Source organism: Cydia fagiglandana, chromosome 17 (genome assembly GCF_963556715.1).
Source record: "Cydia fagiglandana chromosome 17, ilCydFagi1.1, whole genome shotgun sequence".
Taxonomy (NCBI): domain Eukaryota; kingdom Metazoa; phylum Arthropoda; class Insecta; order Lepidoptera; family Tortricidae; genus Cydia; species Cydia fagiglandana.
The window spans coordinates 10,886,047-10,903,075 of NC_085948.1; the positions used below are offsets into that span (position 1 = coordinate 10,886,047).

Genomic DNA, 17,029 nt, shown 5'->3' on the forward strand with positions numbered 1-17,029 from the left:
TCATTTCTGATCAAATCGACCGATTTGATCAGTCCCGTCTGGATACCGCTTTAGCACCGCGAAAGGGCGCTGCGCGGTGCGCGCGGTTTGACGCATGCGCGTACCGTATGCTTAGTATCTATGGTAATATAATTTAAAAAAATATGCAGATAAAAGGCGGCAAAGTTTATTCGTTGTGCAATACTCAATAAGTTACCGCTTGTTATTTTAATACTCGTAATAAACAAAATGAGTTCAAGTGACGAAAACGACCTGGAATAGACGGCACACCGCCTCATTTGAAAGCAGAAGCAAACTTAATAATGAATAACTAGCTTCCTGCTAAGTCCAGGGACAAATACAACAGGACTTACGACATGCTCATGCTGTGGAAGGACACAAGAAGGACAGCCAAAACGCAAGAAACACCTACTCTGAAAATGGTTTTTGCGGATTTCTGTGACCAAGTGAAAACTAAAAAGCCATCTACATTTAATATAAACTAAGAATATGCGTTGTTTTTTTAATTGTATTCGCGTCATTTTACCCCTATTAAATACGCTTTACTAAATTGAATTTGTTTTATTTCCTCACATAATTTGAGAATAGTGCTTACTATGTATACCTCAATGGAAGCAAAAATATAGTATTTTTGCGAGTTGATACACTTGCTACTTGTGTATAGTGGCAAATGTATTAAACCCGCAATCAACACTAATCAATATGTAAACAGGCCCCAACGTGAAGCACATTTACCCTACAGACATACTTATCCATATTGACCATATTTGAACCTCTCAACTCTCTTCAAGGGCACACGCCACACAGCGTGATTCTATATACTGTTGTAATGTTAATGCTTAAGGATAATAATTTGTGGATTTATAAAATAAAACGAAACGAAATTTACTGGATTTATATTATATTATTTTGGATTTATATTATAAGTTTTCTAAAGTACAGTCGCCATCAGATATATTGGTGCAGCTAGGATGCTCATAAATATCTGAACACGCCTCTATTATCAGGGCGTGCGTGTTCAGATATTGTGAACACCTTGCCGAGCCCATATATAATAGCCAATAACGACCTAGTTATAAGACTATTACAATCTCAATCATTATGTATGTATAATACAACAATCACGTTTATATAGTCCTCACAAACGTATAAGTTACCATTTTGGCCAATATATCTTCAAAGCTTGGCACCGAATCGCTGTTACAGACTTTGGTGTGCTCAAATACGCTGAATTTGGAAAGTAACGTCTGTACTGTCTTGTAGATGGTACGACGCACTTTGAGTTCATCTCTGTAATATTCTATTTCCATTCGAACGTTTCCGGGATCGTCTCCATCTATTGTGTTGATACTGAGATCCAAAATGACTCGTGTAGCAGTCCAAGAGTCGTGGTGAAGGCGTTAATGAAAATGTTCTCCAAGAAGCAGTGCCAAGTAGTCGAAAGCAATCGTTATCATTATCAAAATATCCGTGTTGAGCGTGCTAGGGACGTTAAAAATACTTATTCTAGAAATCACACCGACATCCAATTACAAGAAAACACAAATGTTTCGTCCGACCATTATTTTCCAATTATTTGCAAGTTATTTTCCAAGAATGACACTGACAGTTGACATCGATTTTTTTTCTATCTCGTCCCATTTATTACGGCAAAGGAATTAATTACTCGAATCTGCCATTTCACCTCACAAACGTCATATCGATCATTTAAAAAATTATATTTAATCAATAAAATAATATAAAAATAAAAGAGCTGCATTTCCGTGATCGCTATAATGAATACTATCGGGAAAAAATATAATTTGCTTATCTTCAAAAAACTTTACCTACCCAATTGTCTCGATGAGTATTAGTTGTTGTCTGTCGTAAGAAAAGTACAGTCAGTGATAAAAGCTTGTACCAAAAATGAAATTTTTGCCAAAAACTTATTTTAATTTCGATCGCTCGATTTCGTCACTCGAAAATCGGTGGAAAACGGGGAAATGCTAATTTTTGAAATACGAGCGATCGAAATTTGGAATCTAGTGGTATTGGCTACTCGATTTATATTCTATTAGTAGAATTTAAACGCCTAGTAGTTAGTGTAGATATTATTTAACAAAATTCTTAACACGAAATCGAGTGGTCGAATTTCAAAAATCGGCGCCCAGTGCCGTGATCCTTCAGCAGTGGTGGATTGGCCTTAGCTTAGCTTAGCTTAAGCCCAGTGGACCCGGGCCTAGGGCGGCAAGATATTAGGTGCGGCAAATTGTGACAAAAAATTCGCTGATGATAACAAGAAATAACTCAAAATGTAGTCATTCTGTTGGGTGCTGAGAAAGGGGCGGCCAATTCCGCCACTTCCGCCTTCAGTGTTGTAAACGCCCCGAAATGAATGATGAGCGCTCAAGATAGCTCAAAGTTAGCGCAAATTGCGCGCGATCGTTTCTGTTCATCTGAATACGCACAATTTACCTACGCTGTTTCGTCAGATTATTTTGCCTTATTTTTTGAACTTTGCTGTAAGTATTTAAAGATTACTAGGTACAGGTAAAACTTTTTAAGATGACCGAATTGAAGGTTAGTGACATTCGGACACCTTAACCCTTTATCAGGTCAAGGGATATACACTTCCCACATACGGCACTTCAAACATGTGTTTTATTTTCGATGAGTAAGACTGACATTCGAGTGTCATTTTTGAACTTTCAGCCTGGTAAAGGGTTAAACTTATAACTTCGTTTATAAAATAAAAACACTTCGTTTATGTAATATTTTTGTAATAGTATTGGTAGGTAGGAGGTACATAACACGCAGGAGTCTGGGTTGTTTGGATAAAGGGAAGTAAGATACAATACTATTTTCAATATGTACAAAATATACAGTTACTCCTAATTCCTAGCATTTTAAACCTATAATATAATTATGATCACAATATTTTTATATCCTTAGCTCTGCTATAATGAAAACCGATACGGGGCGGGAGCGGAGGCGTCTGGATGCGGCTGCTGCGATACAACAATCTTACTCTCTCACTTTCACTTTTGCTGCACGCTTGAGATCAAATGTTAATTTTACAAATATTTAAACTCTATATCTCACACAAGAGCGGCAGCCGCCGCCACAGGCCGCGCCCGGCGCCCGCGCGAGCGGCCGCCGCCAGCGCCGCCGTAGGCTGCGCCGGCCGCTCGGGCCACGAGGGAATAATCTACTAACGAAACCATATTATACTTCTCACATTACCATACATACACATACATTACTTAAGTCTGCATTAGCTTACTGAACGACACTGTTAATCCGAACTATGAAAACGGTCGATCAGTGGAGCGTAGTGAATTTAAGAAAGTATTAAATATTAATAATTGACATTTTTCAGTAGCATAAATTAAGGATGCAGTTATATATTGGGCAGACTGAAATCTAGGGTTGAGTGGATATATTATATAGGTAGGTACTCATCATCCGCTGCAGATATTATGTTATTAACATAACTACATCCTTGTTAAACAAGGAATATGAGTAAATACCAATTTTACGATAATCAATAAATATTTCTTTCATAATTCTCATTTGTTACCTATCTCATAATTTTCAATATGAAGCCTAAATACTGTATCTAAGTTTTATGAAGACTTATTTACATTGATTTCCTTTATAAGGACTTCAAGTTGGAATAAATATAGAGTGTACATCATTGGGTGTCTGTATGCTAATAAAATTATATTTTTAAAATTAATGGACGAAGTGATGAGTTCGTTAGTGTTCCTCCTAGCTAATTCGAGAACTGTTTGCGACGGAGACATTACAAACAAATATGTCGTTCATACATTCTACAGTTTCATATCTTAAAAATAATATACATAATATTATTACCTGTGCTATTACTTTCTATTTTTATTACACATACAAAATTACGATACATAAAATATTTTGTACTTTTGACGTACGACTGCTCAGTCGAACCATTATCTAACTATACAATGTATGCGATGCCGATGAGTTTGTTACCATGAACCAAGGGGGCAGGAGACGTAATGCGTGCAATTCGATTCGCTAATACACACAATGCAGACGAAACGTATGAGAAGTACAATATTGTTAGTTTTAGCAGTCAACACGTTACAAGGGAAATAAAAGAATCGGCTAAGAAGCATTACAGTAACCGCGGCGGTTGTGAACGTGGTTGTTTGGAACTGCGGTGATGTGATGGGAATGGCTCGCGACACATGTTACAGTGGCAGCAAGACGACGACCGTAAGGCAGCGGGGCGCCGACAAAAGAGCAGTTAATAATAAAAATACATGATAGTCAACATCTTAATAAAGTCACGTACTAAAATCATCTAGTCTCAATAACAGTTCACATAGAAAAATACATATCTAAAAAGAAAAATAAACATCAAAAATGTAATTTAATTTAAATCATTTAATACTTCGATGTAAGAAATAATACATTCTTGATTTAATATATCATTTGTCACATCAAATCGAACTAAACATATGATTACAATCAGATTACCAAACCGTTCAGCGAATGCCACGCTTAAGCCTCCGATGTTTAAGAAAAACGACTATTCGAGACGAACGGGGAATGAGGGCGCGAGTTAAGGCGACCATAAAACCAGCGGAAACAATCCTCGTCACGCAGCCGCCTTAACGTGCTACCCAGGGCGGCAAAAGGAGTGAAGACGGCGCCTTCTACTCCTGTCACCGCGGGTCGCCGCGGGTAACCCCGCTCGCAGTGGCCGGCGTGGCATTCGGGTGACGGTTGAGTAGTGACCGGTCTCTTGTCAGGCGCCCCGGTGCCGCACACGTGGTGGGGACACGGGTGAGGATGGGCACGGGGCGGGCGTGCCGTGGGACCGCACGACACGCACGCCGTGATGTTTCACTGCTCTTCATTTTCCATAAGACTACCTAAAGTCTACGTTAAAAAGTCAGAATCACAGTTTATTTTCCATGTGTATTTTTATCCCTTACTTTTTAATAAACTTCTCGACTAATATTTTTACAAATAAACAGTATTCACTCGAATGATGAGTTTTCCTTTACCTACCGTTATCTAAGCGAATAAATCGAATTTTAGTACGAATAGATTCGGTATTTACAGAATTTAAGTTACTTTAGACCTAGTCGCTTAAAACAAAATAACAATATACACTAACAATAAAAAAATGCTCGATAGATTGCCACTCATCTAACAGAACCCAAAACTAAAATATATTTTTATCAACCGACTTGAGGGGCATTTATTTATCTTATTTTTTATATAAATTTAAACTCCGAATAACGTCGAACCCAGTCGACCATAACAAAAGTATTTTACAAATAAGCTAATTCTTAAATCTAGCACTTAAATATGTGACGGCGGCTTACCTATTTATGTGAGAGTTCGTTTATACAGGGCGAGGCCATCGCAGCGGCCCCGCCGTAACAATAAATAAACTAACGTTACATCACTACAACGATAGTTCAGCTTCATAGAGGTATTAAGACTCAATTCCTACAAACATTTATCATTCCGTCCACTATTAAAAAGCTTCCACGTCGGTCTCTTAACGGTCTCTACCAGGTCAGTCGCTAACTAAGATAAAAAATAAAGTTAAGAAAGTTTCACAACCTGGCCGTATTTACAATGCGTTATTATTAATCATCTAATCGGCGTTAGAGTCTCATTTCTGATCATAGGATGCCGGTTCAGTAAACGGCAATCGTCATATTCGGGGTGGTACGTCAATCCGGGGATCGCTTGGGCCGCGGACTAGGAGGGAGAAGGCACCGGTCCGCGGCTCGGTGGCTGGTCAGGCTAGCCCGCTCGGGCGGCGGGCGGGCCGCTCACGGCGCGGTGGCGATGACGATGAGCAGGTGCGCGATGTCGGCCACGCGGTGCATGAGGTCGGGCGCGATGCGGTTCAGGTTCTCGTTGGCGAAGTCGCACGACGGGAAGATGTGCACCGTGTACATGGCCTGTCACAAAAGATGCATTGTTTATTTCCCCTCCGTAGAAAGACTTTTTGGTTTATCGTACACGAACCGACTATATTGCCTCAGAATACCCATCAAACATTTCTACATTACTTTACAGTACATAATACCAAATATCGTCGGGTGACAAGCAAAAGTCACTAAGTACTTTCAAAAAATTAAGGTAACAATGCACTTTATTACACTTGTAACACGGTTTATTGTCCAATAATTTCAATGGTGTTAGTTAGTGACTTTTGCTTGTCACCCGACGATATAATGGTGCTACTCTCCGTGCCTACGTCAAAAGTTTAAAGGGTACTGTAAAACGTTGTACGATACACATGCGAATAAGTAATTCGCAACTCATGTCGATGTGCGGGATGGACAATGTACTACGGGACTGGCCTGTGCTGGTGGGTAGTCGAGCCTGTACCTGATGGTGTCCGGGCGGTGCGACGTTCACGATGCCGGCGGCCTGCTTGCGCTGCAGGTAGGTGATGAACCCGGCGCTGAGGTTGGTGGACTGCTGCAGCACGTCCATGTGATCGCGCCCGCAAGGTAGCGCCAGTAGAATGCAATGCTCGTTTTCCATCTGTAATACATACTTTCGTCACATAAGGAACATCTATACGAGAAAATTATTTAGGTTATCGTTGTAAACATTTTAATTAAGGATGTAATTAAATGGCTGACTTAAACGGTATATTTTAGTAAGCAGAAAAGTCAGATGGTCAGTATAGTATCTTAGGTTACATTAGGTTATCCTTTTGCTTACCAACTTTTTTTTTGTAGACAGTATAATCATACCTGTTTTGTTTTAAATTGAGATACTTAGTCAAAATTGGGTCGCTTGCATAGTTTTGCCAAGCTCGTTTCTCCATACAAACGTAGTTACGCTCTCATTTTAAAAAACTAGATTGATCTGAAACTTTGTTATTAATAAAATAAAGCAAATTTAAGTTTTCATAAAAAAACACGTTTTTGTTCTATTTCGTTTGTTTTATAAGCATGCCATTGTATGTGCAAAGCTTCATTACAATCCATCATGTGGTTTCAAATTGAGAACGAAACTACGCTTGTATGAGAATGTGAAATTCGGGCGACCTTGCTGCGGATGTGGACTCTTGATATGTTGAGTAGTGAGGTTAGTGACGCACCTTCATCTTGCGATGCACCTGGTCGAGCTGCGCGGGCTCTAGGCGCATGCGCTGCGCGATGCGCAGCGGCGGCGTGGAGCCGTCCGTGTGGCGCGGCAGCGTGTCGCCCGCCACGTCCATGCAGCCGCCCACGAAGTGCATCTGCACCGCCGCAGAGTCGTTCTTCAGCGCCAGCAGGCCCTGCCACATCACCGGGTAGCGCTGTCGGCAACAAATAACATTTCACTCGGGAGTTAGGAATAGAAAGGATCTTGTTCCACTAAATTCGCAGTATCTGAGATGTTGGGACTCTCTATGGTCTATTAAATCGGATGCCCTAACCTTAAGGGATGCCGCTACTGTCACTTCAGTGTTTCGCACTCTCCTTCAAAAATAATGAATGAAGACTAAATCACCAATAGAGGATTCAAAAAGAAATGTTTCATTAGAAGAATATTCGTCGGTATTTTTAGGGTTCCGTACCCAAAGGGTAAAACGGGACCCTATTACTAAGACTTCGCTGTCCGTCCGTCCGTCCGTCCGTCTGTCACCAGGCTGTATCTCACGAACCGTGATAGCTAGACAGTTGAAATTTTCACAGATGATGTATTTCTGTTGCCGCTATAACAACAAATACTAAAAACAGAATAAAATAATGATTTAAATGGGGGTCCCATACAACAAACGTGATTTTTGACCAAAGTTAAGCAACGTCGGGCGTGGTCAGTACTTGGATGGGTGACCGTTTTTTTTTGCTTTTTTTTCCGTTTTTTTTTCATTATGGTAGGTACGGAACCCTTCGTGCGCGAGTCCGACTCGCACTTGCCCGGTTTTTTTTTATTATTTTGTTTTAAAACAATTCATACATTACAAATTTGTTAACTACCCATACAAATTGCATTCTAGAGTTGGAAATAATTTTGCAAGATATAATTAATTTAGGGTTCCGTACCCAAAAGGTAAAACGGGACCCTATTACTAAGACTTCGCTGTCCGTCCGTCCGTCCGTCTGTCACCAGGCTGTATCTCACGAACCATGATAGCTAGACAGTTGAAATTTTCACAGATGATGTATTTCTGTTGCCGCTATAACAACAAATACTAAAAACAGAATAAAATAAAGATTTAAATGGGGCTCCCATACAACAAACGTGATTTTTGACCAAAGTTAAGCAACGTCGGGCGTGGTCAGTACTTGGATGGGTGACCGTTTTTTTTTGCATTTTTTTTCCGTTTTTTTTTCATTATGGTAGGTACGGAACCCTTCGTGCGCGAGTCCGACTCGCACTTGCCCGGTTTTTTTTAAGAAACTATCAGGTTAATGTCACTTTATCCTTATTTACCTCGCCACCCACATATACACCGTGTTTTTATTGATTTCCGTTAATTTCAAGGGTGCATTCCTGAGCTTAAATCAACTAACTTTCTCAAAGACACCGATATTCTAATTAACTCCATTTCGGAGATAATCAATAATTTATTTTTTTCCTCTAAGGCCTCTACTGGTGTGTACACTTGCCTTAGGGCCGGTTTACATATTGATTAGTGTTTAGAATGAGTTCATACATTTGCTACTAAACTTAAGTACAATCGCGGTCGATCGATGTACGAAATGTCATTGATATGTCACAGACTTCAATTGTTTGGTTGAGTTAAATGTAATGCACATGTTACAACAACGCTATATGCTACATTTAATTACTTTTTAAACTTAATTTTTTTTTCTAAAAAATGCAAAACAACTTTTTTTTTTTGATATAACTATGCCATTTAGTTCTCTTAAACGTACTTAACCATACCCCGAAGTTAACGGAATTCAATAAAAACACGGTGTATATCCGGGCTGACGATACATGAATCTAAGCAACCGAACAATTCACTTAAACGTTCCAGACCCGCTCCGATGCTCCAGTTACGCTTCAGAGATATGAAATCGGTTGCAGCGTGTAATGTATGTAGTGAGGTATAGTTGTGCGTGTAGCGTGGTGTAGACATACCCTGAGTAACATCTGCAGCGAGTCGGCCTCGCGCGGCACCTGGCTGGCGATGGGCGGGCCGGGCGGCGGCGGCAGCGCGCCCGCCAGCCGCGCCGCGCCCGCGCCGCCGCCCCCGCCGTGCGCCGGCGGCGGCGACCGCCCGCAACCCACGGCGTACACTGCAAACAAACATACCCACATTGTACGCGCATGACCAATAATCGATGCATTAACGTACCCTAAGGGCCGGTTACGTCGATCACGCTAGACGAGCTGGTGAACGGCTCTCGGTGAACTACGAAACTCCTGATGCGAAATTTATACCATTTCGTACACGGTTTACAATGCAACTGAGGGTAATTTGGCAAGACTCCGGAAAGCTGCCGATTATGTTAATTAAATATAAAAAACTAATTTGCAAAAACTTATAAGTACGTAATTCCAACAATATATATTATAATGCGGTACCAATGCTTGAAACGATTCAAGCTCCAAAGAAGTGCAAATTGGTGAAGATACATCAATACAAAACTAAATTTATTGTAAAATTGCGTATTGCGTATATATAAGTAATAGACGTAAGTACTCACTGATATGTCGGTCGGCGGGCGACGGCGAGTGCGCGGGGCGCGGCACGCGCGCGGAGGGCGGGCGCCGCAGCTCCAGCGGCGGCGTGGGCGCCTCCGACACGTCCGCCTCCAGCACCCTGCACACACACATACAGGTTTTACAACGCGCCCTGCAACCCCACACCCCACACCCTAATCTTTACCTAATCCTTATTCTTTAAAACGATAGTCAATAGCCAATTTTAATTTAATTCTAATTCCCTAAGACCCACTTGCACCATTCCACTAACCCGGGGTTAATCGGTTAAACCGTTAACCAAGTGTCAAATTGTACTGGTAACCATGGTAACTCCATGGTTTAACCAGTTAACCCTGGGTTAGTGAATGGTGCAAGTGGCCCTAAGTTTATCATTTCATTTCAATCTTTTAGTTCTATTGTATGTAAGTACCATATAATTTGGAACGAGTTTCATGTTCCAAAATACGAGCTTATAAAAATACACGAGTAATTCGAGTAAGCGTTACCTTGGATACTGAGAGGGCGTGGGCCGGGTGTCTTGTGCCTGCGCAACTCTGAAGTGTTGTTGGTACATCTGGTAGTGCTGGGGCGAGAAGTGCGGATACATTCCGTCGCTCTGCAAATAACGAACCGTAACTTTAGAACCACACGTTATGCACTAAAGGTACAGGTAAAGATAAAGAAGAGGTCCTAGCTAAATTGTTTGTTCAATACTTACACCTTACTTACACTATAGTAGTGCCATGCCTTATGGGAAACGATCGCAGAGATAGTTCAGAGCCGGAAACCGCTACCAACTTTTAGTATGTTGTTGGGTATGGCATTGGGTCTCCAAAATTGCCGGGAGACGGCGGCGCCGGCCATCTACTTCAGCGGAATGACGTCATCAAAATGACTCCCGCTTCGTTGCGAATATTGCATACTGCACCCAAACTATGCATAGCACATACACATGTGGGGTATTAAATGAAAGCCAATTAAATAAACTATATTTTATTTATACAACGTGTATCAAAATATGCAACAGTTTCAGAGAAATTTACAAAATAATAAAAATTACGTAAAAAAATATTCGATTATTTGGGTTTTACAACCAAACCAAAAGTCGGACGATAAAGCAATGTACTACAACATTAAAGATGACGTCTCAAGCCATACACTGATATCAATAAAATCAAAATTGGACCAAATATGTGGAAATTATGCATCAAAATGTAGATATTTGCCCATACAAATGCATAAAAGTTAAAAAAATCCAAATTGGTCATTTTCAGGATAATCCGCATAAGCTTCTAGTATGTTATTAGCAATATGACCTGGATTCTAAAACTGTCGGGAGACCATCTTTATTGTCCCCCAGTCACGAATTATGACGTCATACAAATAATCACTGCCGAATTTCGTAAAATGTAAATTATAGCTATACTATGAGTCACACATACATGTGTGTTACATGTAATGAAAGGTTATTAAATTTAGTATGATTCACCTAAACATTATTTGTGAAAAAAATGTACTGTTTAAGAGCTAGAAACAAAGAAATACCACTTTTTATGGAAAAAGTAGATGTATATCAATTTTATAGCTAAACTAAAATCGTCAATAAAACGTTGCATATAACATTTAAAAAAACAGTTATTCAACTATACATCACAGTTTAAATTTTACATTTTCAATAAAAACTGTGGAAGTTGTGGAAAAAAAACTAAAGCGCGCCAACAATTCTACCTTAATGCGCTCATATTATGCAAAGAATAGTTCTAATTATCGAGTATTAAATGAATGAACATTACATAAAATACATGAAAACGACATTTTTGAATGGAACCATAATTTAAAAAATAATAATTTACTTGATAAGTAAGCAAAATACTGTTTCTTTAAGTGCATAATCTCCTCCTTTCAAAGTCGGTTTAAATGTGGTTTTTGTGACCTGGGCTACAAAGACAAATAAATTGACACTTCGTTTATCAAAATCAGTTCAGTAGTTTCATGCAAACGGTACCTACACATGCACGCATAGATAGCAAATTCTGCCGTAGTCGGACAAAAAACTAAAATTCAATAATTAGACCTTTACTATTATGGCCTGGCGTGGCTTGGCATCAAACGTTGAAACCCTCAGGCCGTAGATGTTAGCAGGCCTAGCGGGCGTCGCCTCGATGAGTTAGCAAGATGCCTTATGGAGGCTTCGAAGGACAAGAGGGGTGACCTGTATTTCGGAGGATCAGAGGGAAAATTCTGCCAGCCTTCTCAGCTCAGCCTTGAAACCCTTGCACCACTCAAGATTCCACTTTTATAAGAATACCCAACTGGCGCGAAGTGGCGCAGAATAGGGCAGAGTGACGCTCTTTTGTGTCAGAGGCCAAGATCCTCTTTGCTTTGGGTCACTGAGCCAGTGATGTATATATGTATAAGGCTAATCGAGGCTTAAATATATAATTATGTATCGCATTAAATGAACTGATATGGCATTTACCTCGATAAGGCATTTCGTATTAGGCATGTACCTACTTACTGGCATGTAACTTTACATTTCTCTAATAATGTAGCGTAAGAGTCTATTTCATATTAATATTTACCGCGACTACAGCAGGAAATGCTGTCTACGTATGTAATTATGTATTTTTTACATGAAACAACTGATCTGATTATGATAAATGAAGTGTCAATTTATTTGTCTTTGTAGCCCAGGTCACAAAAACCACATTTAAACCGACTTTGAAAGGAGGAGATTATGCACTTAAAGAAACAGTATTTTGCTTACTTATCAAGTAAATTATAATTTTTTTAATTATGGTTCCATTCAAAAATGTCGTTTTCATGTATTTTATGTAATGTTCATTCATTTAATACTCGATAATTAGAACTATTCTTTGCATAATATGAGCGCATTAAGGTAGAATTGTTGGCGCGCTTTAGTTTTTTTTCCACAACTTCCACAGTTTTTATTGAAAATGTAAAATTTAAACTGTGATGTATAGTTGAATAACTGGTTTTTTAAATGTTATATGCAACGTTTTATTGACGATTTTAGTTTAGCTATAAAATTGATATACATCTACTTTTTCCATAAAAAGTGGTATTTCTTTGTTTCTAGCTCTTAAACAGTACATTTTTTTCACAAATAATGTTTAGGTGAATCATACTAAATTTAATAACCTTTCATTACATGTAACACACATGTATGTGTGACTCATAGTATAGCTATAATTTACATTTTACGAAATTCGGCAGTGATTATTTGTATGACGTCATAATTCGTGACTGGGGGACAATAAAGATGGTCTCCCGGCAGTTTTAGAATCCAGGTCATATTGCTAATAACATACTAGAAGCTTATGCGGATTATCCTGAAAATGACCAATTTGGATTTTTTTAACTTTTATGCATTTGTATGGGCAAATATCTACATTTTGATGCATAATTTCCACATATTTGGTCCAATTTTGATTTTATTGATATCAGTGTATGGCTTGAGACGTCATCTTTAATGTTGTAGTACATTGCTTTATCGTCCGACTTTTGGTTTGGTTGTAAAACCCAAATAATCGAATATTTTTTTACGTAATTTTTATTATTTTGTAAATTTCTCTGAAACTGTTGCATATTTTGATACACTTTGTATAAATAAAATATAGATTATTTAATTGGCTTTCATTTAATACCCCACACGTGTATGTGCTATGCATAGTTTGGGTGCAGTATGCAATATTCGCAACGAAGCGGGAGTCATTTTGATGACGTCATTCCGCTGAAGTAGATGGCCGGCGCCGCCGTCTCCCGGCAGTTTTGGAGACCCAATGCCATGCCCAACACCATACTAAAAGTTGGTAGCGGTTTCCGGCTCTGAACTATATTCCCATAAGGCATATGACTATAGAATTTACAATTTAGTAAGAACCATTTAGGCATAACAATCCCGTGTGGTGACAGTACATCGACTAACCAAAAATACAATTACTAGTACTACCTACCCTAGTAACGATAACGTCACCAACGTATTTTACGTATTTAATGGTTCAGAAAAAGGTAGTAAGTAATGCTTTGATAAATCATTATTTAATTATATTTATTTTCCAGATATCATTATAATTTCAATCTAAGGATTCAAACGAAAATAAGAACAAACATTTGAATTAAGAGCTAAAACAAGTTTAGTCAACATCCAACTTAGTAAAACTTTACTTAGTAAAAGGTCTATATTAAACTCTACTACAAATCTATGTACTCTGTAGGTAGACTATATCTTAGGCACCTACTTTGTGAGTTCTACTTAAATACATGTCGGTGTTTAGTATCAATCAAACATATATATTCTGTTTATCACTAAGTGTAGGTGTAAAAGCGCATAAATTAGTTACATTAGGGTATACCGGGGTAACTGGAGAAGTATGTTGGTGAGCAGGCGGAGGACTTCTAACTAAATCGGCGGACTATCCCGAGCAGCATGAACAAAATTACAGTTATAAGCCACCTAATTTATTATGATAGCTCTAAAGTGATCATCATAATCATAAGACAACATTCATAAAACTTATCCAGAAATATAATAAGGAGTCACGGCAACGGCCAGGAATTGGCCGCTACCGGCCATACGAAACCAGAGGGCGAACCACTTCAATTCGTTCGTTTGCCTCTATCCCTCGAATATGCAAGAGCGGTAGAGGCCGATAACGAAATTTCGATTGCTAGGATTCATTCGCCATTTAATTTGTTTTGAATTAGAATAGTAGTGTAGTTTGTTTCTGGATAAGAGTTACAAATATATTGAAAAAACAATAATTATCATATATCATATAATAACTAATAAGGCGGGTTATTCCTATAGGTAGGGGAACTCACCAAAGCTATTTGTCCCTGCGGACTGATGGTCGGCACGCAGGTGATGGTGCCTCGGGACGCAGCTCCTTTAAAAAATTAACTAATTGTTACAAATTTCCATGAAACGGTTGAGGTAATAAACTTTAAATTTCTGAACGGATGTTCACTATTATGTAATCTCTGATTAATCCATAGATATAATAATATAAACAGATACCTTCCAAGCGAGCTGTCAGTGGGACCACTTTTATTTAGTGTACGATTAACAAAGCGGCCCACTTTGCTGTAGCCATGTCGATAAAGTCATATCGATAAACTATCGACATTTCTTGCAATTTTAATTTTACTTCAAAGGTTTAACGATACCTAACATGAACAAAAATGCTTTTATTCTTTATTGTGGTTATCAGATCACAATTTTATAGTCACGCCCCAGCAGGGAACCAAGGGAAAGTTCAGATATTTAATTAAAATACATAAATACCTACTAAAATAGGTGTTCCGCAATAATTTAATTATTTATTATATTATAATATATTCATTATCCATTAGCATTTCAATTATGTTTATGTTTAACGAAGATATTGAAGCTTCAATTAATCGCTATTTCGTTCCGCTGTGTAGCGTTTATCGATATATAACATGATTATTATGTGTTCCGTACTCCACATCGGATATCTTCATTGAGAGAGTAACGCGATCGTTGACCAATATTTTTTTTTTTTTTTTTATTATTATTTATTGGTAAAACAGATACAATGTTATTACACGTCATACATTTAGGCAGGTACATAATTTACATATATGATTAGGTACATAGGTATATATTAATTAACTAACATTCGGAACATTATCATAGTATAAATTCATTGACATTATAACATGCAAGTTCACTGAGCAAGCTCTTTAGTTTTTTAGTAAAAATTGCCTCACTAGTGGAGTTTTTAATATCGGTTGGAACACGGTTATACAACTTAGGCCCAAAGACGCCGAGAGATGCACGAGCCTTGGCCAGCCGCCTTCGCGGTGGCGCGAGGAGATTTTTCGCGCGATACCTTTCGCTTCTGAAACCGTACGTCGAGTATTTATGCAGGTTAGTTCTTACGTACTTGCAAGCCATTAATATGTATACACTGGGCAGAGTTAAGATTTTATAATGTTTGAACAGGTCCCTTGCGGGGTAATCAGCTGGCTTGCGCGCGATAATTCGCAATGCCCGTTTCTGAAGCTTGAAAGGTCTGTCACGGTCAGCAGATGTGGCCCACAGGTCCGCTCCTTGTATCAAGATGGAGTGGAAATATCCAAAATAAGCTTTCTTGAGGTTATCAATGGATAGTGTGGGAGCTAGTCTAGATAGTGCATAACACGCTGAGGCTAGTCTGTTACATACATGGTCAATGTGGGATGTCCACGTGAGTCCGGAGTCTATCATGAAGCCTAGGTACTTAGTCACTAGGACTTGAGGCACAGGAATATTATCGACGGCAATGTTTAACAGAGCGTCCTCTTTATGTTTTAGTTTGAAGTGCATTATGTTTGTTTTCTCTACGTTTAATGACATTCCGTTTGCTGAGAACCACATAGCAATTTTTTGCATAGTTATAGATAATTTGGATTTTAAGTTTTCAACTTTATCAGCGTTAACAATAATACACGTGTCGTCCGCAAACATTACGTAATCCGGATCGGCGCAGGCAGATGTGATGTCGTTAATTAAGAATAAAAACAGGTTGTTGCCGGTCGCGGAGCCCTGAGGGACAGAGCTATTGCCAATATGCTCCATTGCAGACCTTGTGTTGTGGACGTAAGTACATTGTTTACGATTGTTTAAGTACGAGGCAATGGTATCATGAAAACTACCAGTGAAGCCGTAGTGTGATAGCTTGTCCAGCAGCAGTGCGTGATCTATCATCTCGAAGGCACGCGACAGGTCGCAGAATATTGCTGCAACCTGCCGCCCGTCCTCGAGATGCTGGAGCACACGCGTCGTGACGTCACGGACTGCGTCCGACGTTGAGCGCCCGGGCTGGTAAGCGTATTGTTGGACGTTTAGTAGTTGGTTAGACGTGACGTGTCCCATCATTCTGTTACATAACAGACCCTCAAAAATCTTTGATACGACAGGAATTATTGATATGGGTCTGTAAAACTTGGTTGAATGCATGTCTCCTTTACCCTTATAAATAGGATGTACTTTTATTTGTTTTAAGGCGTCAGGATAGACTCCCGCGCTAACGCATTTATTAAAAAGTAATAAGAGTAACGATATTACGCTTGGGGGCAGGCTATCAATTATGCGAGTTGTCATATCATTTATATCCTTAGACTCTTTGCGCTTAATTTTTTTACATACTGAGACTATTTCGCTAAGTGAAAAGGGCACAAATTGATACCGTGGTGGTGTTTTAATTAACAGGTATTGTTCAAGGTACTGAAGAGCGGTGCGCGTGCATGGGATGGCATTGTTTTCATTTACTTCTATATAATACCGGTTTAGTTGTGAGGCGGCAGCGGCGGCGCGCGCGCCATTGTTGTCACCAGCTGATTTGTTGATAAA

At 39.2% G+C, this 17,029-nt stretch overlaps 1 protein-coding gene across 3 annotated transcripts in view; it reads right to left on the reverse strand.

Annotated features, from left to right (window-relative positions):
• Positions 1–2,742: 2,742 nt before the first annotated feature.
• The window catches only part of LOC134672465 (protein split ends), a 163,174-nt gene continuing 148,887 nt past the window's right edge, over positions 2,743–17,029 (reverse strand). The window contains exons 13-20 of one of the 3 annotated variants that reach the window (XM_063530388.1): positions 14,494–14,558; positions 14,025–14,084; positions 10,155–10,264; positions 9,651–9,766; positions 9,082–9,239; positions 7,106–7,306; positions 6,382–6,540; positions 2,743–5,948 (exon numbers count right to left, since the gene is read on the reverse strand). In XM_063530388.1, the coding sequence (XP_063386458.1) occupies positions 5,817–5,948; positions 6,382–6,540; positions 7,106–7,306; positions 9,082–9,239; positions 9,651–9,766; positions 10,155–10,264; positions 14,025–14,084; positions 14,494–14,558 (1,001 nt within the window). In that variant the 3' untranslated portion in view covers positions 2,743–5,816. Of the gene's footprint in view, positions 5,949–6,381; positions 6,541–7,105; positions 7,307–9,081; positions 9,240–9,650; positions 9,767–10,154; positions 10,265–14,012; positions 14,085–14,493; positions 14,559–17,029 lie in introns of all 3 variants that reach the window. The other 2 variants (XM_063530387.1, XM_063530389.1) reach the window with 2 other exon arrangements.